General features: G+C 43.6%; 1 protein-coding gene across 1 annotated transcript in view; it reads right to left on the reverse strand.

Moving 5' to 3' along the window:
• The window catches only part of NTSR1 (neurotensin receptor 1), a 56394-nt gene that overhangs the window by 13931 nt on the left and 18858 nt on the right, over positions 1–23605 (reverse strand). The window contains exon 2 of the mRNA XM_061441413.1: positions 3501–3702. Coding sequence (XP_061297397.1) covers positions 3501–3702 — 202 coding nt within the window. The remainder of the gene's footprint in view (positions 1–3500; positions 3703–23605) is intronic.

The raw sequence follows: 23605 nt of genomic DNA on the forward strand, positions 1-23605 counted from the left end.
TTTAGGATGTTACCAACTCATCAGGCAATCAGAGAACACTCACCCTTCCATGAAGCAACACACATCGCCCAAGCAATCAGCTCTCATCACTGCAGTTTAGCCAAGGAGTAATAACAAAGATTGGACGTGGTTTGCAATTGGAAAGATGGAATATTGGATGGATGAAGGAAGGCACAAAATCTGGTGGTGGGAGGCATTTAGCAGCAGCGCTGATGCAGACTTTCCCTGTTACCCTCACTAAAGGGCTGGGAAGCTGCCAGTGCATTGAGCTGCCTGAATTTGGATCCTCACACCTGGTGAATGCTGACAGCAGAGAGGGAATTACAATCAGGAATCACATGGTGACTGAATTAACAAGGTGGCTCCCTGGCAGCTGGGCTGATGCGTTCCTTGATCCCAATCTCCGTAATTATTTTGTACATGACCAAAGTCAGACAGAGCCAAGGAATGCTCAAACGCTACCAAATGATGCTGTGCATGTTTTGAACGAAGCTGTTAACCTGATAGATTTAGCTCCTACTTCATTGTCAATAAATACATCATCTCAGCAGACCTGGAGGAAAGAGGAAGGTGTTTGCTGCTCTGATCTCATCCAACAGCTCTGCACACCGTGAACTGCAAAAAAAAGGTCTTTTTTGGGCACTAGTTCTGAAACATTTCAACCTTAAAAAAGTGTATCAAGCTCTTTGTACTTCAAGCCAAAGTTCACTTTTGGAAATGGGAAATAACTTGACCCCTGTGAAGCTCTGATTTTGTGCCAACAGTTCTATTAGTGTAGACAAGTGCCGTTTTTCTATTCCCATCCTCTTCCATATATGAGCCTAGACTGCGTACGTGGTTTTGGCTGCCATGGGTCCCAGGTTAAATCCTTTGTGTCCTTGTGTATTTTGCTGCTTTTCAGACAGCTCACAGGCCTGATTTATTGAAAGAAAAAGGAGTTATAAGGAATAGGTGACAAAAGGAAATGTGAGCCAATCACATCCAGTAATCAAGTGCATCTGCAAAATGAAATGCAGCAGGATTTCACTCACGCTTGGTAGATAAAAAAAGCCTCTCTGCATCATGTGGTGAATCACAGACAAAACTGATGATGAATTTCTTATTTGCTGGGTCTTCCTCAGTGCAGAGAAGGAGGAAGCAGCCGCTCTTTCATTGCTTTCCCAGTAGGGAAGGGAGTTCAGTCCTGTTGCTGGGGTGGCACTACAGTGATGCTTTAACATCTGTGCATCACTGCCATAAGGCCCCACGGTGCCACATCTGACCCACTTCTGCACCATTTCAGGCTACATACTGGAAAACCTTCACTTTTGCTAACTTTTCTCAGCTTTTGCAGTACATAAGCAAAAGTTTGCCTGGGGAAGGAGAAGGAAATTAAACTTATTGGACCTGCTGGTGAGTGATGGTCTTCCACCACCACCAAGCAATGCCAGAGAATGGCAGGTGTAAATTCAGGTCTCGCACTTATTATTCATGAAAAGCTCTCTCTTCTTGATGTTTAAAGAGTACACAATACTAAAAAGAGAGAGAAAGGTGTGAGATGTTTGTAGCACAAGTGAGAAAAGGCAACTTCTCACTTAATGGCAGCAGGAGGAAGCGCTAGGAAACAGAAAAAGTAAGCAGGGAACCAAGTGACATGCACATCCCCATCCTTGCAGGCTCAGCCCTGAAGCAAGGCTCACGCTTTATCCCCCTGTGGATAAAGGATGCAGAAACAGTAAATATCCCAGTCCAACAAGATACTTATGGGGAATTCCATGTCTTCTGGTGTTCTTTCTTCTTTTTCTCAGTAGGCATTTCCCAGCATGCTATTAGGAGCTGTGATGCACATGATGTGGGAATAGTGCGCTGCATAGGACACATCCTGTGTGAAAAACAGCTGGAAAAATCTTGTGGAGATTCTTAGTGCCTTCTTGAGGGATTTATTTCCTTGCTGGAAGTGTGGCCTTGGCCACAGCACTTCAGCTACCAAGACCTTTGCCATGAAAAGCACCAGCCAAAAAGCTCCCTGCTAGCTAACCCTCCCCATCTTATGCGACTCTCACAGCTTAAAGTTTGTTAATAACAAACAATCACAGTTTGTCAGTTATTTTTGGGTACTGCTTTTGAACAACTTTTGCTGCATTATGTGTCTGTTTAAGCTACCCGACACTTTGGTCTTTTCCTCAGCTTATTTAATTAAGCCATCCAGCATTTTGCAGCACAGCTCAGTTCCTCGGTGCAGGATCTTTTATTTAACCTTTGTCTGGACCAAAGCCCTGCAGTAAAAGAAGAGGTAATAGGCAAGGCTCAAGTTGCTGCTGACTAAATCATTAAAATGCTGGGCTAGTTTTGCTTTTTCAGAGAGTCTCTGTGGTCAGGTCTGTTCTTTACCTCTACATATCACCAGACAAAGGCAAAAGAAGAAGTTTCTTTGTGATTACCTTAAATGTGGCTGTTTGGAAGACTAAAAAACCCTAAACTGAATCTCTTTCTGTTCACAGTTCTGTCTAGCTTCTCCGTGAAGTTATGAATACCAACCTAAGCAGGTCACAAATGGCCACTTATGTTCCCAGTTATAAATGTTGTTTGAGACATCACATGTGCAAATGTGAGCTCTCTATTGTATGTGAAATAAATAGAAGTAAAGCTATTTTCCACAACAAGGCTTGGGAATTTGGCTGAAAGATGTTTCAATAGCCCTCAAAGGGCTGCAAGATTTAGTTAAAAATCATATAAGAAGCAGCATTTTTTTTAATATAAATACATAAGGGTTTTGATTAATCTTGAACACAGCCAGACTGATTAGGCTTGGGGAAAATATGTCTTTTTAGATATTATGGCTGCAAATAGTCTGCAAAACACTGGGTGCCCAATAGCTGGTGGGAGAAGGTAAAGTGCAACTCTTCAAACAAAGTGAGTTTGGGTCTAAAACAACATCAGTCCCCTGGTCACACTCAAAGCCTAAATCCAGCACCAGCTGAAAGAGGCAGAGGGTTCAGGGTAGAGCTGGCCAGAAACAGAAGAAGGAAGAGGAAAGCTTGATGTTATCAGGTTGTTTCTGTTTCACAGAACATGAAATCCACGTAAATGTTGGGGTTTTTGTCTGAGCACAATCAACTAAATAATACTTAGACCTCTTCCTTTTGCTCTATGATTTTTTTTAAGTCCTTTAAAGGGAGGTTAGAACTCAGAAAAGTGACACTAGGAGGAAAAGAAAATAATGGGAAATAGAGGATAAAATTCCCTAGAAAACTCTCGGTGACTTAGAAAGAAAAAGATGGAGAAGGAAAGAGAGCAAGGGGACAAATTAAATTTCCAAAGTTTGTGTCTATGGTACAAGAATAGGACAGTGTTTGAAAATATCAAAGCATTTGTGGGCAATTTGGATTTCCAAAAAGAGCTAATTTTCATTTAAAATAGGTTTAGGAAGGAAGTGTTTATCAGTTTCAATCTATTACTCTTCAAATTGTGTTTACTTCGACACTATAGCCAGTTCCATGCCAAAATATGACAGTACTTACGCAGGACCCTCACGCCGTGCTTCAAGGCTTGCACACGGTTGGGCTCCATGGACATGCTGAGCATCGTCTGCTGCCCACCGATGGTGCAGACCTGGTTTTCCTGGGCAGCCTGCTTGAACATGACCATGAGCTGGTTGGCAATGATGGTGTTGAGCACAGAAATGACGACCATTGGGAACACGAAGGAGATGAAAGTGTTGACCTGCAGAGCAGAGAAGTGGCACGGTTAAGGCATGAGCAGGATCAATGGAGCAGGAGATTGGGTTTTATTTCTCTAAGCAACAGAGAAACAGCCTGCAGCGGAAATGTTTTCGCTCCTTTTACTCTGTTGGGTTTGACTTTTGAAGATGTATTGCACAGAGAGAAAACTCATACGCTACTGATATACGTTCATTAACATGGGTTAACACTCAAAACCCCCTAATTCAGTCACATTCATTTATGTTGCTTCCCTCTTTCAGTGCAGTTCATTGCCAGAAATGTCTCAGCTGAAACATGCCATTGATCTTTTCATCTCAGGAACAGCAGGATGCTTCTTAGCATTCATTGTGCTTAGTGTGACTCCTAAATAACAGCATGTTACTGTATTTTTTCTTTATTACGAGCACTCCTTGGGATGTTTTTTACTTCCTTTTTTTTTATGGTCTCTCTTTTCCTTGTGTACTTAATGACAGCGTTTTGTTATCTCATAACCAAATTACCCAGTAAACCTTGTGCCTTAAAGGATTAAAATTGACCAGAATAAACAAGTGGAAGTTGCAATGGTTTTAGTACGAATTATTTGATTACTACAGTTTTGATAAAATTAAATGGAGGATCAAATTAAGCAGTGATTGAATCAAGTGCAAGTCGCTGTTCATTTCAAATAAGACTTTGTGAGTCAGGCCTTATGGGCTGTCTAGAAACCCTGCTGGAGCTGAGCTTAACAAATGGCAGGCCAGGGAAATAGAGGCATGTGTGGGATTTGCCTGTATGTCTGTGGTGAGGCGGCCATGGTGGGATGGTGAGCTGCTGTGGTGGGATGGTGAGCTGTCTCTATACAGTTTTGTGCCCAGAACTCAATGTGTTTAGCAAAAGTACCAGCTGGGTTTCGTCTCGCGCAACCCACACCGTGAGAAGAACATCATCTCTCATTTACGCTGGCGATAATAATAGAGCTCCTCTTTGGACTGAGAAAGTTCCTAGACACACCTCACCATCACGCACTGTTAATGGCTTCTTTTGTTATATATATAGTGGTTTTCTAAGCTTTTAAGATATCTCAGAGGCCTCCTCCATATAAAGAGGAGTTATCTTTTGGAGTCACCTTGAGAGGCTAAGGAAGATCATTAAGCAGTAAGGATCAAGTTCTCAGCTGGTACAAAATGACATGGTTTAACTGAGAAAGTAATTTGTGCTTGTAAAGGACCTATTTCATCTATTCAAGATGTAGCTGGGCTGAGCTGGCGCACCCTGGGGTGGAATGATCTGCTCAGACTTACTGGGTCAGACTAAGAAAGGAGCCCTGTAGGTCCCCATTCCTATTTCTGTGTTTAGCACCTGAATTTCCTCCTTTCCTACAGCAGAACGATATTTGCACATCAGTAAAAGGAAACAAGTCTCAAAAAGCTTCACTCTGCCACTTGTGCTTCAGAGTTTCTTTGCTTTCATTCAAAACCTTTGCCCTAGCTATAAATTAGCCTTGCCTAATGTAATCACACAGAACTCAAAAAGTCTTTTCCGACCTTTCTTTAAAGCCTTGATTCGTTCCATAATTCTATTGTGAAATCTCTAAAGAGCTTGGCCAATTGTCCAGAATAGCACTGACTTTCCTTTTTATGAATCGTTATGGTAAAAGTGAAAGCTTTCTGCTGTATGAAAGATTTTTTCCCCATGGCTTGATTTGTACCAAAACTTTCATATAGTTAAAAAAAAAAATAATCAGTGTTTTCCCCAGAAGCAGAAGGTTTTAATTTATGGAAGGAATTATCTGCAAACACAAACTCTTGAGGACTAGGAAGGCTGGAAAAGCTGATCCCCCTCCTGCAAACCCTCCATACTCAGTGCTTTTTCTAGGAAGCTGCTTGCTGGGTTGTGCGAGTTTGGAGCCCAGTACTGACACTCGTGACATCAATGGGACTAAAGTGTCAGTGAGCAGCTGTGGGAGCCTTTGGGTCCTTATATACCTTTACAGATCACTGGGAAGGAGGATTTAGACCGTGTCCAGGTTCATTTTTGACTCTGAAAGTCTCAGGTGTTATGTTGGCTCATCATGGAAAGGACAGCTTGTGCAGTGCTGCATCTAAACTAATTCTGTACTCAGGGCTGCTTGCATGCACTAAAAGTGGTCTGATTCTGTGATGTCTGCTGTTCACAAAGCATGGTTCAGTCTGATTCTCCTCGCCATTAAAATTCATGTGTTTGCATCAGTGTAAACCCACCAGATCTGAGGTTTCTGCTCAGCACCATGATGGACAGTGGCATGCAGAATAAGCACAGTGCAGAAGCACAAAGCTGTGCATGGAAAGGCTTAGCATTGACTGCTCTCAGGTGTAAAAAAATCCAGCACCTCAAACTCTGTAACTGTGCTAAATCCTCCTAAAAAAAAAGAGAGAAAATCCAATACTGCAATGTTTGTCACTGGCAGGAGAGAATGAAACACTAACCCACTTCCACGCTGCTGTCACTCCGGTAATCAGTTCAATCCTTAAAGTCTGGTAGCATCTGTAGGGTAGGATTAGTCCTCAGGACCATATAGTGTTCTGTCTCATACAAAACAACTTCCAGCACCAGCTGAACAGTAACACTCAGAGACCTGAATCACTCTCCTCTTCCTTTGAAACAGAAACATGGGAGAGACATGGAGGGGGTGGACCAGAAACATCAAGTGATACAAAAGCAGAAGCCAGCTCTTGGCTTTGTGACTCTTCCTATATCTTTTGTATAGAAAACTGCTCCCTGGCTCCGCTGACGTTCACGTTGACGTGATTTGCTTTTGCCAAGTTGTCCCTCAAATTATCTGGTTGCTGTGGTTTCCCTGGGTTACCACTAAAAGCAGACATCCACTTATAATGGTGATGGAGAAGATGAGCTTATAACTTCACTCAGGGATTCCCTGGCAGGGTTTATGAGTCCTCTAAACCAGAAGTTTTATGAAGGCTTATTCTTTTGTGCTCCAAGGCAGCTTCTGTAGGAATAGAAACTTAAAGACCACTACAAGAAGATGTTTTTTCCACCCCTCCTACAAGCCCAGGCTTTTGTTATATATGTATCTGAAGGAAAGGAGGAGAAATACTACATCAGTTACAGGCACTTACAGCAAAACTCAATTGCTTCAGCTGATTGTTCCCTTGCTCCGTCAGCACGTGGCTGTGAAAGGGTATGGAACTGTTAGTGAGTGTTTGAGGAGGGTCTACAAGGTCTTGGAGCACTTGAGTGGTTGAAAGTAAAAAAATTAGGCTAAAGGTTTTTCCTGGAGTTACAGCAGCAACTTAAACACTTCCACTGCAAGTATTTATACCGACAAACAGCCGCGAATCAGAGCTACTCATAATATTTTCTTTGAAAGGGTTTTGCTGAGAAAATGTTCCATTACTGAGAGCGTAAAATATTCTTGAATATGTGTCTTGTGTCCTCCCTCAGGCTTTTTCTTTCCTAAATAAGTAAATAAAGTCCCACAAAGCAAATGAAGAGTGAAATGCTGGTCGCAGCAGCAGCGCGGCGTGGAGCATCCCATGAAGCAGCAGCTGGGATCCCCTGCCGGCAGGAGCGGATGTGGGGAACAACTAATATTTAGGGCTAATTTTAGCCCTGGGTTATGACAGTGGTTTTGTGGCAGAGACCAGAGATGTTCCCTTGTTGCCTGATAAATGAGGTGACAGCAGAGCCAAGTTCTTGCTCTCTGTCAGTGCCACATCTCTGGAGACACGGCCCCTTCCAGCAGGGAGCTGGGATGCTCAGAGCAGTTTTGACCCCTTCATCTTCAGGGATGTGAGAAGGACAACTAAAATGGAGAGAAGTGTGGATGATGGTGAGACTGTAAAACCTCACCAGGATGATTAAGCTTCTCTCATACTTCATTTCCCTGCTGCACACCTGCTTTCCGGCTGGGAAATGGTATGAACTGGCTGTCAGCCTTTCTGCTTTCCACTGAGGAGGATTCTCAGTGCAGAGCTCTCCTCCGGTCCAGCCACCCCTTGAGCACAAGCCTTGGGAAATGGTTGAGAAATGATTGAGAAACCCAAAAAGGATCTGAAAACTATCTCAGGAGGAAATCTGCCTTTGCTGGTTTCCTGGAAGTGATGCTGGAGAGGACCGAGGATGCAGAGCATCGTTTGAGTTGTGGTTTTGAGCAAATCCCACATAGCTGGGATTTAACAAGCTACCACGTTCTGGTTCACCTCATTTCCAATGGAAATGAAAAGTAAATTATCCTCCCCCTGATTGTGGAGGCAGTATTGTTAGCATATGTCAATCAGAAAAGCACATTCTGCTACATCAACATTCGGCTGCCAAAAACTCTTATTTGTCTAAGAGTACTTTACAAAATTACCAGCTATTTCACTCATTGGCCAGAATTAGCAGTTTTTTAACCACCCAGTGGATAATTTCAGCCTTTAATAAGCACAGTACCACATTCCTGGATACATCAATCTGCGCAAGACAAAGCAGGAAGGGGAAAGGCACACGGCGTTGGCATGCCAAAAGGAGCATTTGGTTGTGGCACTCGTGTTTAATGTTCACAGGATGTATCTGGTGAAAAATGCAAAGGTTTTTTTTATCCCCTTCAGTAAATGAATCACCATCTAATTAAACCTCGTCTCTGCATAGCTTGCCAGATTTCCATGCCAAGTATCTTACAGTTATCAGGTAAATGCCATTCCTTAGATACAACAGGGCAGGAGAGATCTGCATTTGTGAGTGATGGAAGCAAATAAGAACTGCTTCTGCAGCCAGTGCCTGTTACAGGGAAGAATGTGGAAGCTAAAAACCATAGCCTAGGGAAGGAATTCTGCTCTTCTGGAATATTTTTGAGGAATTTTATTAATTTCAGAGAGTATTAGCACTAGATTTTAGTAGAAAATCTTTCCAATGTTTCATTTCTCTGGTCATTCGTATAATAAATAATGAAGATTCAAGGAGGGAGCTTAAAAGAGTATGGATGTGAGAGAATAAACTAAGGAATTTGAAAGTCTTATCTTGGATAAGTGCAGCCTGCTGTGGGAGCACAAATCCTGGATAAATAGGAATAGGGTCCAGTGCTGAAACCTGTGTAAATCCGGAGCTCTAACAGCACACTCGAGCAGGAGCTCGGTCTTTGCACACTGCCAGTTTTAAGTCAGGCATGTTTGCCTGTCACGTTTTATATCTGGTGGCTGCTATCTCAAGCAGCCCTGACAGCGTGATACGATGTGACACAGCCATCACCCTCGGATGGAGGCTGGCAGTGATGTGGATGGGTTGTACTAGGTGCCCGTGCCCAGAAGGCCTTCATCAGTTGTGTGAAATAACCCTCCCCATGCCTCAAAACCAGGAACAGAATGCATATATCTGACACAGATCCAGGTGGTGGGACATTATAGCTCATCTTTAGCTTAATGGGTAATCAAAGATAAGATGCCAAACCCCAACAAATACCGCATTGGGTCTGTGTGACAGTGGGGGAGATACAGGAGAAGCTGCTAGAAGCTGTGAGGCTCTGTACAGTCAGCCCTCTCCTCAATGTATGGGCTGATCCTGACTCTTCCCATCCCACACCAATCCATGTGTGAAATCCTGGAGAACAATGGAGTATCTGTAAAACACTTTGAAACACAAATTGGCCACCAGAGACACCCACTCCAGCAGCAGCAGGGGCTGGAGCATCTCACCTCTCACAGAATGAGATCATGTGAATTGCTCTAATCTCACCCCAGAGAGCTCCCCTGTTCATCTCTGGGAGCTGTTAAGCAGAGAGGTTGAGAAGCACCTTTGTTCTGCCCCTGCGAGGCCTTTTCAGAGGTGTTAAATACCAAACCCAGACGTTTCAAGTGAAGGTTACTGTGATGTGAAACATTCCTCACAGGCACAGGTATCTGATGTCAAAACGTTTTGATCAGCTACAAATTACAGAGGCAAACCTTGAAGCTAGGACACAGCTGCACAGGGACAGGGGGATGGATGGCAGGCACAAGCAGCTAAACCTCTGGGAGCTGGGGCAGTGATGTGGGCATGATCTAAATACGGAGATGAGCAGGACATCAAACGTGCCATTCAAGGGACAAGAAAAGCCTCAGAGGCAGGCGCATCCTGTTCAATCTGATGAAATAACACAGCAAGTTCTGCTGATCTCAGCCAGAATCGACCGCAGAGCTTGAGCTGGGCAAACCTGTGCATTTCAGACCTCTGCAGGAGCCCCAGTTTTCCTGTTGTTTTGGATGGGGTCTGGGAGTACGGAACTGCAGGTACTGATGAGGAGAAATAGAGCAGACAGGTCTGAAGATAAACGATCAGACGGAGATGATGGATGCTCCCAAGTGACCAGGTGAGGTCCTGTCCTCATGATACTCCTGCCCTGCAGCCATTAATATTGATGAGACTGGTTATTAATTGCATGGCGAGCATCTGCTGCTGACACATCCATTTGCTGGCCTTTTTCACTTAAGGAAAACCCCTCAGAAGACAACTGAAGGGACAATGCAAAAAAGCTTGTGCATGAGTTCTGGCTTCTTGCTTCTATTTAGATGTTTCAGGGTTTGTATTGGTAGATGCATCAGAAGAAAATGCAAGTTACTGCAGGGCTTACAGTGGCAGCACTGTTTGTGGTCTGTGCTGCACTTTGAGATCTACAAGGTACAAGTACCTGCAACCTACTGCAAAACGGGACTTGTTCAGTACAACATGGTGATGCAGGGGAACCACTCACAGATTCTAGTGGTCCTCCCTCTCTCTGTGCTGGCTGGAAGCCTCCAGTGCTGTCTCCAACTGGCTAACACCAGGCATGAGCTCTTCCAAAGGGCTTAATTTAGCTCTAGCACTGAGATCAAGGGGATCTGCTTAAACTCTCTTTTCATTAGCATTTTGTGTTTGCTTCAGAGCAGTGATGTTCTCCTGGTAACAAGCCTTTTCTCTTTACATCCATGGCTATCGTGAGAGAATAACCAGTTAGCGTGGATTGAGATATTAAGAATAGCCAACACGTAGCATTCTCAAGCCTGTGTGTGGTCCCAGACTGAAGAACTATAACGGGAATGCAGAGAAGCTAATGATCTCGAGAAGTAAAGTTAATCACATACTCTGCAGGAGTTAATCAGATTCAGAGCAGATGGAAATAAACTGCACACTGACAAAAAAAAATCCATCATATCTCTATGGCAAAAGCATTCCACCAGCTTTCCCATTCATAAATCTCCCTCCATGCAGAAAGCTTTTGTTCATAAAAAACAACATCTGATGCAGAACAACTTAAATGGGTCTCTTGCTCATGATGGGTTGGCAAAGATGGATAAGGGTGGCGTTCCTGAGCTTGACTGGATACCCAAAGAGATCATTTAGCCCCATTTCTATGCATAATTACAATCCTGTGGCCTAAAGTGTTTTCAGATTTATCATAAGTAATAGCAAAAAGGTATGATTCATTCATAAGTGCTTGATACAAAGCTTATTACAGCTAATAGCACGCAAGGGTAATACCTAAGTAACTCCCTAGGGACCCCAGGGCTCTTCCCTTCCTTGCTAAATGCCAGAGAACTTTCTTCATTGTAACTATTTACGAGAGAAAATTTCTTTCTTTCCTGATCTTCGGACACCAGTCTCAGACCTGAATGGTTCTTCTGATTCAAGCTTCCAAGGGGAGATAAAAGCTGTGAAATTGAGGAAATACTGGAAATAATGGACCGGAGAATGGGCAAAAAGGAAGGTTTTGAGGTTTACCACTGTGTGCTCCTGAATGCCTTGTTGTACATGATGGATATTCAGCTTTATCACTTGATAAAACTGAAGGACAAAAGAATGTTTATTTAGAAAGATGAAGAGTAAAGCAGCTATCCTCGCTAGGATTATGCTTGATGAAGATGCGGGATTTGGGGGTCTTGTACATCTCACTTCAGTTAATCTAGAGCATCCTGCTACTGATTTAAGAGGGATATGCAGAAGCTAAAATGGAAAGGGTTTTGCCCAGGATGGTTGCTGCCTCTCTGTATCTGGTGAGAGGAGAAAGAAGTGACAGCACCAGTGATGATCTTCCATCACATCATCATTAAATCAAAAGCTTCAAACCTTCCTCTCTTCCTCCTTCAGGAAACCTTCCTTCTTAGTTTCCTGTGATTTGGTACCTTGAGCTACAAGGCAAATTAATTAAATTTACCCAATTTTGCTTGCAAACAAGAATACAGTCAATCTGTTCACTGCCAGTTCACTGACCTCAGTTTTGCTCCTCAGCTCTAGTTATCCATAGCCCTATTTAGAGCAATATTTTTGGTTGAACAAAAACTCAGTGGATATTGGCCTCAATTTTCCCTTTGAACATGCAGGTCTATGTTACTACTTCCCCCTCGCTTTCCCCAGCAGCTATATGCTACTGAAGGGGAAATAATACTTCATCTTCAAACGACAGGTTGGAAATACGCTCTAAATAATTTACCAGTGCAGTTGGATTTCAGGTCTCACTGTCTGTTGGTATTTTGGCTCTTCCTTCTTTTCACCAAAGGGATATCCCCCTCACCTATCACAATATATTGAGTTTTCTCTAGCTGCTTGTCAGCCCTCTAAATGTTTAATGAATATTCATACAGTGCCTCATGCTCCTGGCACTTGAGTAATCCTAATCCATCTTTTGCAGTGATTTTATGCCTGTCCTCTTGCCTTTTTTCCCACCCACCGGGCATCACACAGGCTATGGGGGCTCAATCCAAAGAAAGTGCTTCCATGGCTGGTGTTTCCCCTGGCGCAGCTGATACTCTCTGTTGAGGGTAGGTAATGATGTCCTTGTTAAAACTAAGAAGCTCATACTCTTTCCTATGCTGTTAGCTGTGAGTGCAAGTGCTCAGCACACCCAATGCTCCTGCTGTGCAGGTTTTGCAGCCTGGGACGGGCGCAGGGATGGCAGACACCACAGCCTTAGTGAGCATGGAGTACACGTGTGTCTTAGGAGTGTATCCCCATGTAAATAAATCACAGCAGCTGATTTTGTGCGCTGATGCCTGGATCCTTGCTTCTCTTGTCATTCCATATTTCTTCTGTTGATGCTTGGGATAGTTGTTGCAATGAAGGAGATTTTTACTTGGATATTATTGCACAGATGATGTCAAATAAAGAAACAAACCATGGTGACAGTCAATTATCCCCCAACTTTTCTGAGTCATTTCATCCCTGCTAATTGAAATAGATGGCTTTTGCCTACATGGGTATGAAGTCATTTACAGGGAGCAAGCCAGCGTGGGGATTTCTAGTCAGTGTTTAGGAGTAAAATGAAGCAAAAGCCACAAGCATGGGAGTATAATAAGCAAAGATTTCTAACTGTAAAGAGCTCCAAACAGTTAAAGCAAGTGGTGTTTGCTTGCTTTCTTCCCACACTCCTGGTAGATGGATCTTGACAGAGAGGAATGTGAGTCTGATCTTTTCACGTGGTGCCTATCAAACTTCAGTTTTACACCCAGCATATGCAATGCTGCAGCCAAGCAGAAGCTGGGTGCTGGGCTCCGAGCTGGGTCCAGGCATGTGGAGTCACAGTCCTACAGCAGGGCTGGAACACTGGTGTGCAAAGATGCAGTGACCCCCCCTACTGCTGTTCTTTGTGGAGATGTATGGCAGGAAAGCACACACTCATTGGAACAAGAGTGCAGGGTAATTAATAAACCAGCTCCATCCCCCAGGATGATACTGGAGATTTAAGGTGAAGACTTCGCTATAAACCAACCCAGCCACTAAACCTTCAGCCTGATGCATGAGGCACACACACCACAGGGAAATTCAGAGGAGAATTAGTTTAAAAAAGAAAGAAAGCAACAAATAGAACAAATTATTCTTCTATTGAAACCCACATTGGATCTCATTCTGGTTTTGCACGTTCTGCAGGTGAGGTGGAGGTAGATGAGGGTAAGAGGTGATATTGGTGCCTGAAAGACAAGTGGGATCATGGCAAAGAATGATTTATCTGTTGAATTATGTTTCAGGATGAAATCTTCTGAAGCTATTTCACAGATGCTGAGAAGTCACATTATTATAGCTGGTAAAATAACAGCTTGTCTGCTTAAAATAATTAGTAGTTGACAATTGGGTTGAATTTTAAACCCATGAGGAGCTTTGGTTAGCGCTAATAAACGTTGATTAAGGTAGCAATTAAAATCTAACAATCTCTCTGGGGGTCTGAACTTTAAAGCTGAAGTTTTGAACACTCCTCAATTTACAGAGAAAATGCTCAGCTTCCTCCCCACCCGAGTTGCATTATTAAGCTGTGGCCATGCAGATCTTCTGTCTTTATAGTTTTCCAGTTTACACAAACATATTGCAGCCCAAAGCAGTGCCCCACAGCCAGGGGCAGCAACCGGCACCTACGCTGGTCTAACATCTGATCAACATGAGAACCTCGGGACAGCAGTGACATTAAGCAATGTGAGGTTTTAGCTTAATGTTAATGCCGTAAGACCCTCCTGAGGTCCCTATTTCCAGACATCTCCATCTCTCCTCTGAGATGCTCTGTTTGGAAATGTAGGTGACCCCTCGAAAACAAGCAAGGTCAAGTGGCGCTGATTGTGCATTCATCTGTCCCGAATCCCTCTCCTGCTGCTCTGAAGGACCCAACTACACATCATTTAATCAGAGTGATTGGATGAGCTACCAAAAAGAAGCGTTGACTAGGTAGTGCCTTGAGGGAGACCAGGGTTATCTCCCTCTGCTGCTCCTGAGCAATGTGACCAAGGCAAATCAACCACACTTTTGCTTATAGACTTGTTTATCCCATGTTTATCATCATGGGACTACTCACAATGGTCTCAGGTTCTTTATGACCTTACCAAAGCTGAGAAATTTCAGTCACTTCCCTGCAGTTTTCTATTTCCAAAGGAGGGAAATGCATTTGTATTTCATGGAGCACCTCGGTGATGCTGGCCATATCATTTTGGTTTTTCTCTCTCGCTGTAGGCAGCACATAAATCTAACACAAAACCAGATTTGTCTTTCTTCCTTTATCACACGCTTGCTGTGTGTCCTGCATTAATTACATTTTGTTCCCCAGTTCATAAGCTGAATGCCAGTGGGAAAAAAATAGGAATAAAGTAAAGTATGAATTGGGAGTGACTTGGTCCTCTTGTGTTCCCAGAATGAATGGGAGTGCATCAGCTCTGCCCTTGTCAGGCAGCTTTAATAGCCAGATGTATCATTGTGTTGCTATATTACAGTCTGTTTTTCCAGGTCTGCTCCTCATGCCTTTCCTAGCCCAGCCTATGTGATCTGAGTGTGGCTGCTGTTTACTCCACAGCACTGCATGTTCCTTAGTACATTTGCTAAGTCCATCCATTGTGAAGGATATTTACAGCATCAGAGAGATGGAGAGGTAGGGATGTGAAGAGCTGGAGGAGGGAAGGGAACAGATCTGTCCAGAAGGTGGAAAAAAAAAAGCCCATTCACTCTCAGTGGATGTGGGTACCACTTCTTTTTCCTTTTCTGTGTTGTAGGGATGAAATACAAATGACTCAGGTAAACGTGGAAAGGGACAACAACGAAAGCACCATAGCTAGAGATGCTCAGAGCTGGTTCTTTTTCCAAAGGAGGCTTGAAAACTGGGCACAATGATGCATTTACTTTTGAGTGAGCAATTCCATGCCTGAAGCTTTGAGACAGGTCACTCTTAGTGCAAGATGGACACAAGGGTTAGCCCGTCTGGGAGCTGGAGCTACAGCGGGCCATCAGAGACCATCAGCGAGCACTGGCTTGGCTGCCACACTGCTTGTGGGGCTTTCAGGGGAAACAGCAACTGCTGCAAGAGGTGGATATAGTCATCTTGGACATCTCCACCCACAGCCAATACCACCTTCCACAAGTAGGGGTACTAAAGCTGGCTGAGATGGGGGCTGTGATGGGCATTCATGGTTGCTGTGGAGACATCAACTTGGTTCTTTAACCACTGTTGTATCGCAAACCATGAGCTCCCAAAGAGAAAGCGGAGTGATAATTCATGCAGACTTCCAGACTACTTAAAAAAGACCTATTTAATATTTTTACAGTAATACTGTGCACTCTGCTGCTCTTACTGCAGAATTACAGGTGTCAGCCTGAGGAGGTGTGAGCGTGGGGACATGATTTTGGAGAAAAGCCATTTTGCCAGGAGGATGAGACAAACAGAGAGGGTGCAGAGAGACCTGGCACCTCCAAGGAGCTCACAGGATCCATTGGTTTCAGGCTGCTGACCTGCTGCTGCACAAAACCATGAAGGTAAATCAACAGGTCAATACACATATAGTAGGGACCATATGGAAGTACACGTTGGCTTGAGTGATGAGCAGAGTGAGAAATCCTAAATCTAGCATAGATAAAGGGAGAAGCAGATATGAGAGCAACACCTCCCTGGTGACAATGTCTCTGTTGGCTACTTAAAACTCACTACATTGAATAGGTGAAGTCCAAGTGAGCCACATGTCAAAAGCCTAACTGGTCAGCTGGAAGGTCACTGTAACCCCAAACCTGCATGGTCTTCCATAAAATGATTCCAAGGCAAAACCTATCAAGAGGTCATGGCTCTCTCGTGCAAACCATAACAAAGACAAGCCCTGATTGCATTTCCGTTCCTCAAAATGTATTTTCTTTGGGTTTTATTTAAAGTGCAAAATGAACACGTGGAACCTAATGCTGCAGGATAAGGCTGCTAATGAGACTAGTAGGCCAAATGTCAGATTTGTTTCTGGTGTAGCTGCTGAGGAGTTCATTACTGAATACAGTATTTATGTAACCTACTTTGCTTTAAGGCATAATCCACCACCAGATGACTGCTATAAGGAAGGCATTTCATTTGAGGGGTGGCTTCTTTTCTGTAATAAATTTCTTTGGACCTTACCCCAATGCATCCGGCTGCAACCAGCATTTGAAATTGGCTAAAAATCTGATGGATGAGGCAAGCCCGAGGTTAATTAATTTCTCAGATTCCACATGGAGCCATGGCTGCCTGCAAAGATAGAAATTGCTATTCCTTATATTAAGATTTTTATTACAAGTTTAGAAAAATCTCTATTTCCCCCTGGCATCCGAACTCCTGTATAGCAATTTACAGCCTGTTAACACTAGGGCTGCTTTTCAGATTTACCTTTCTGGAAACCCACAAGGGTCCGTGGAGGAATGGCTGGAAACATTGACCTGGAAGCTGGAGCAGGAGCCGGATTCCAGCACCCTGCCTTCTGCAATGCAAGAATCGGGAGCTAAATCTCTACAGGTACACAGGAACTCATGGTCCTGTTCAAGGATCTGAGTGTGGCCGCTGGTAGCGTCATCCTCTGCTCACAGGGGCATTGCAGCTGATGCTGCTGGCTCTTGCTTACACTGCCCTTTGCTATGCATTAACTGAAAGAGTTTTCTAAGCACAAGAATTTATAATGCTGCTTTTCATCCCTAAGGCAAGCGCTGCTTTTATTCCTAAGACAGGCTTCCCGGCCGCAAGGCTCAGGCTCAGGTAGAAACTGTTCCTCTCCAACCAGCTATGGAGGCAGCGTCCTTGCAGAAGAGGAGGTTGATTTACCAAGATGAAATAATCACAGTGTCATGAATGCAGCCAGGGTTTCCCTGTTAATTAACGAACTGCTTAATTAAGGGGCTATTTTTTTATTAAAATTAATTCTTATCTCTGTAACATACATGACTTAAACAGGGGATGTACAGAAGTGTTTATCACTGATGCCCTAAGATGCTAATTTCCCAATGTTATGACTTGTAATCAAGATTAATTTTCTCTGACTTATCCTCCAAAGGAAAGACTTTACACCAGTTTTGACATTTAAATTACCTTAGATTTGCAAGTCCAATATTGTCATAAATATTCATAGCCAAGATTTGACTATTTAGTCTTTAATTTTTTTTAATTTCTAATTCACCACTCAAAACTGGTTTCAGAACAAGCACAGAGAAATGAAGCACCTTTTATTTGGAGCACGGGGAACATCTGGCTTTGCTACCCCAGCAGCGAACTGACACATTATGTTTCTGTTTGATGCTGCTGCTGAACAAAATTGGACAGCAAAATCATCCTTTGATTATGCCTATTTGCAAGGGGACACTCTCATGCAGAAGCTATTGGGCAGCTCTGCCGTTGTTTTAGCATGTGCCGTATCCATTACTGCATGAAACAAGGAAAGGTCAGTGCAAACCACAAAAGCAACTCCCCAGGCAGCTGCTGGCACAAACCTCTGCCACGTGCCATAGCCAGCATCTCTGTGGCTGGTCTCTCCTTTCAGGTAGGCAGAGCATTTATGCTTTCATAGTTATACAAAACCCAGGTTCTTGGCTTGCCCTGAATGCCTCCCGGTGAGCACAAACCCCAGCTTGGATTGGGTGAGCTGCCTGCTGGATTTGTGGAAAAGCACCTTTTTTGTGCTTCCTGGCTTTTACCTTGTGAGCTCTCCCATATGTACAGACCCTTCCCTTCCCATCGTTAGCCTAAGCACAGTGCCCACAAACATCCCAGTTAAAGCCGGCAGGCTGCAGGCTAAGGAAGCATCCCGGTACCCTCTGGCAGGAACGGCAAGGTGTGCTCCTGCAGCTCTTCTCAGCCACCCCATTCATTCAGCCTCTTTGGCACCATTTCAGTGACAAAGGAGAAAGCTGAGCTGCTTCACGTGGGGGCTGGCAGCTTCCCAAGGGCGATGTACCAAACCCCATTCATCTTCCCTCTGCAGAGGTTCAGATGCTGGCGGAAACCCAGGTGAGAAGCAGGAGAGATGAGATGCTCCAGCCCCTGCCCTTGCTGGTGTGGATCTCTCTGGTGGCTGATTTCTGATCTCTGTTTTAAAGATACTACATTTGTCCTCAGGCTTTCACTAGAACATGGGTTGATGGGGGGTGGGAGGAGAGGCACAGGATGAGCCCATACATTGGAGAGGGCTGGCTCTGCTCAGAGCCTCACAGCTGAATGCTGATGGATACAGCCAGGCTAGTACCTGCACACATCAGTCCAATAAGGGCAAATTGGCTTCCTAATGAGACATTCTTCTCCTTGCAGTGACTGAGAGCTTCTCCAATTTTTTTATATCTGATCCCTTTCAAATGCAATTAATCTCTCCAGTCTTTTTTCTCCCTTCAAAGGTAGGGAAGGGACAGACAACCAGCGGTGTTACTATTCACATCTCAAAAACTTTTCTGTTTGAAAAAGGCTAATAAACCACCAAGATTCACAGTGACCCTTCCTACCCTTAAACCAAGGCATGTATTTTAAGCATAAGCACCTACTCCTGAGATGAGCCACTGCCAATGTTTCAACTAATAGAGAATTGATTTTCTGATACCTAACCGAGGTGTCTGCTCCTGCCTGGTATCAAAGACGGACCTGCTTGCCCAGGAGCTCACCAAGATCTTTTGTTTCCTTGATTATTTTCCAGTTCAGTTCATTATTTTAATAAAAGATACAAAATGATGCCTTACAATGGATGACAGACGCACTTCTGACATGATTTACTTCTTCCAGTTGAAAGGAATCTGCTTGGATCAAAGCCTCAAAGTGTTAGAGGGGTGACCTATTCAGTTGGGATGAAAGTGTGGCCTTAGGAAATGAATGCTCCAAGCTTTGAAGATGTGAGGAGGGGCATAAAAGGTCTGAGAAGCAAAGCTCAGGTCGGTCTCTGCCATAAAAAGCTGAAAAATGTAATTATTTGGTGGGGTTCCTTATGGTCAACACCAAGGACTACATATATATTATATATGTGTATATGTGTGTGTGTGTGTGTGTGTATATATATATTGCCAGGACAATAAACTGAATTCCTTTCAGATTCACTTCCCATGAGGGACCAGTCATGAGAAGGATGAGCATCTAAACTGCTGAAGATGAAGCTCTTCAGCTCTGAACTGTTTTGAGAGACTCCACTTGAACCACAGTGATCAGAGAAGAGACATAAAAAGCCTTGGGCTCGGTTCTCCCAAAGAACTCATTGCAGTGTAGGAAGAGCTGCTCCCGTGCCACTCACTCTGGTAGGAAAAAAAAATATGACAAGATCTTAAAACTTCTTGATTTCTGCTTCAGTAAAACCTGAGAGTTTTTTAAGTGACAAGTTCTCATAAATAATTCCACCTAATGGAAGATACTTCAGTAATTGCGATATTTTAATTTCAGCCCTTTAAGTGCAGAGAATTCTCATTAGCTCTCAGTATTCGGGTACTGCAATGAATTTTCATGGAGAGAGAATAGCATACATAGCACTGAAATGGCAGAAGTACGTTGGATTCATCCAGCATTTTATGGACAAAGAGATTCATCGAGTAAAACTTTCCACTTCCTTCAGGATACAAGTGTTTTTATTATTGCTGTTCTACAGGTTAATAAACTGAGGCAGAAAATGAATAGATCTGATCTAAATCTCTTCTTCACAAGCATTGTCATAATTATTTCCTCTGTTTTCCAGCAAGGTTTATTTTTAAATGAAGCTTTCAAGAGGCCCTGGGAAGCCTGATTTTCCATACCTCTGTCTCACTCCTGCGTAATACTGCTTTGACTAAAGGCAATAAAAACATCCACAGGGGAGCTGAAATGCCAGGCTGACAGACTGAGTACTCAGATATTGCAAGACGTAGATTTCAGGAAGAAATCATGCTTTTTGCACCAATGCAGGGGGGATTTGGCTGGGTAGTGATGTCCATGGTTGTTTAAAGGGATTTGTGTCTCTTGGAGAAGCGGCTCTTCTAATTTCCATGTGTTGCTAACTCTGAAACCAAATCATGGAAATGAAAACATCCATGTCCTCAGTTATTCCACTGACAGTGGAAGTGATGAAGGAGGAGGAGCAATATTAAAGCAGGATGTCAAGAAGGAAAATGAGTGCTTGTTTTGCACTGAATTATGATCACTCTCATGAAGCAATGGGTCATAATATCCATCCCTGGAAGTGTTCAAGGCCCAGTTGGATGGGGTTTGGAGCAACCTGCTTTAGTGGAAGGTGTCCCTGCCCATGGCAGGGGGTTGGAACTGGATGAGCTTTAAGGTCTCTTCCAACCCAACCCAGTCTGGGATTTTATTCTATGATTCTATAATTTGTTCATATAGCAACTTTCCATTCCCAGCCCAAATCACACTGCAATCCCCCCGCTTAGGGTACCCAGCTTGGTTTTGAAAACACCTCTCTTCCCATTACTTACAGCTCATACTCATTTTACCTTCTATTTCCAGCAGTGCTTCACTTGGAAAAGCATAGCTACAACAACAGGCTTTCCCAAATTTGACCACTTTATCAGGTTTACAGCTTATACAAGAGAGCTCAGAAGTGTAGGTCTCTCCTCATACACCCCAACCCGTGGGCATCCAGGTACATCCAGGTCTCTATAGCTGCAGTCAGTACAAGCAGCTGAGGCTGTTGGCTCTGCAAAAGCTCTGTCAAGGTAATTGCAAAACCACTTTCTCTGAGCTTTTCTCCTTTTGCATGAAGAAATGTTTTTTTTGCATAGATGCATGCATGTGGTACCAGGACCAGCTTTAATCCTGAAGGTAGAGTTCAAACCCAATTAGACTGTGTCAAAATGTCTCACAAGCAATGACCTGTCTGGGGCTTGTCAAAAAGGCATTCAGATGTTCTGCTCTGCTGCACAGCTGTTGGTGAAGCAGGGATCCTATAGATGAAAAAAAGGGATTTGTCTGATCTTTAATGATACAGTCAGTCTCACAACCTGAGAACAAAAATGAAGAGCCTGAACCAAACATAAAGAGGGAGAGGCACCAACCAGTCGAGTGGCATTTGATTATATTTAGAGCCCATTAGGGACCTTACGAAATACTCTTACTCCACAATGTCCCTGGCATATACCTGGCACAGACAAGGGAAAACATTTGATCTTTAGCACTGAAGGAGTAAGAGCAAACTAAAATAAAAGGACAGATACTTTAAACAAAATGAATCAAGAGAGAATGCCAAGAACTAACTTTTAAGGAACAGTTTTCATTTATTTGTTATGCATCAAATAAAAGGCTTAAAAGAAGTGGAACCTGGCTTGGGGTTTGATGAAACCCGGCTCGTGTTTTGACTCATCTGAGTGCAAGCTGTATGAAAAATACAAGCAGAAAGATCTGTTTGGAGAATTCAAAAGCTTTGTGCACTTAAGGATATATTACACGCTCTTGCGAGCTAAAGAAGAGTACGGGGCTTGAGCAGATGCAAGAATACAAGTTAAAATAACAACTGAGAAATGCCTTTGTCCTATAAGGAGTTTCTAATAATCGAAACATGATTAAGCAAAAGAGCAAGCCTTGTGCTCTTTGAAGCCTGTTACACCTGTGAGTAGCTGGTTCAAGCTTCAGCAACCCACATAGGTCACCCAGGTGAATGCTGACGCAAAAGGATGGGGAGTTACAAGCCTGGAGGTCCAAGATTCTGCCCTTGCTTAAGCATACAGCAGCTCGAGACAGCTCATCTTCTGAGAATGGTGAATTTGATGAAAACAATTATTTTTGGAAGGACACCAAAAGCTACTTGAGGATTCATGTTACAATTCAATAAACAGTATTGACAAAGAAAAGGGGGCAAATGTTGAGCTGTTTCCGTGTTTTTAAACACTTGTGTTCCCTCTGGAAACACCAACACGTTTCGTTTCAAAATATTAAAGAAAAAAACTCTGCTGAACTTCTGTTTTATTTCACAATTGTCCTCAGCTAAAAACTAAAGAAGAAGATGGTTTATAAGCCAACAATGAAGCAAGGCAATTCACCTCAGCTCGAACTAGATGTTTCAATTGCAAACCGAGCGCTGCAGGTCAGCCCCAAATCAATGGCTTTGTTTATCTGACCCCTGATAGATTTCTTCACTCGTTCTTCTTGGTTTGACCCAAACGTACTTTTTTCCTTTGAAAATGAATTATTTCACTACAAAACCACAAACCCCATTGTTCTCCCAAGCGCAGGAGGAACATTTCCAGTAGAAAGAGAAGATGAAGGACAAAGAGCGGCTCCAGCCCACGAGCACTGGAAGCAGCAGTGTAGCTCCTGCTATGAGCAGAGGCATCTCCTGTCTTCAACACCAGTTTTCCTATGACCAGCACTGAAGAATGAATAAGAACAGTAGGGAGGATCAGCTTCCGCTGCTGCTGCAGCTTGAAGAGACCACACTAGCATCTGGGGAAAGGCAGGGCAGAGCTGTATCACCCTTCTCTGCGCCCCAGGGCTATCTCTGTCTTCTACAGCAATGCTCTGCTGGGCAATTTCATTTGAATTAGGCAGAAACCTCTCCAGAAGCACATCTATGCAAGTGACAGCTGACTCCTTGGTAATAATGGTCTTGGAGACAATTATGACAGGCAATTGTTTAATAAGAACTGGCATTTCTCATGAAAATAATTATATTGATGAAGCACAAGGACATCTTATCTTCAAGTCTCCGGCTTTTCAGCCAAGCCCATCTTGATGATTGACAGTCCTCACTACCGTACCCTGGCTAACCAGCTCTGGACTGCTCATTCCTATGGCAAGCACTGTTTGATGTACCACCAAAATCTAACCCAGGAAATCAGTTTGGCATTCCCATAAACACAGATAGGGTGCCCACTTCAGGCAGCAAACCTTGCTATCAGGCTTCAGAACCTCACTGAACTTTGTGGGTGAATGTTAGAAGTCTTCATGGCCCTGTACATTAACTCCACTGAATGGGGGCATTTTCCAGCAGCAGTTTAAGCTTCTACTGGGCACAAAGTGTTTGGATGTTGCCTTGAAAGATTTAATGGATTGCTTGAAGTTCGCTGTGCACTAAAGCTCCTTTACTCCTGCAAGGAAGAGGTTTTGGTGCAGCTCAGAAGTGATGGAACGAAAACTAACTGCGAATTGCTGGTGTTGGCGAGATGCTGCCAGTCCCTCTCCCTAGGTAGGAGATGGAGCTAGATCCAACAGGAGAAAATCAACAGATGTGAGCATGGCGCTAACACTCAAAGGCTCACACAGCAACTGGGAATTGCTGGGATAAAGGGTTTATCTAGCAGTC

Source organism: Pezoporus flaviventris, unplaced genomic scaffold (assembly GCF_033815535.1).
Source record: "Pezoporus flaviventris isolate CSIRO_AGI_PZ_B2104156 unplaced genomic scaffold, CSIRO_AGI_Pfla_v1 ptg000213l, whole genome shotgun sequence".
Lineage (NCBI taxonomy): Eukaryota > Metazoa > Chordata > Aves > Psittaciformes > Psittacidae > Pezoporus > Pezoporus flaviventris.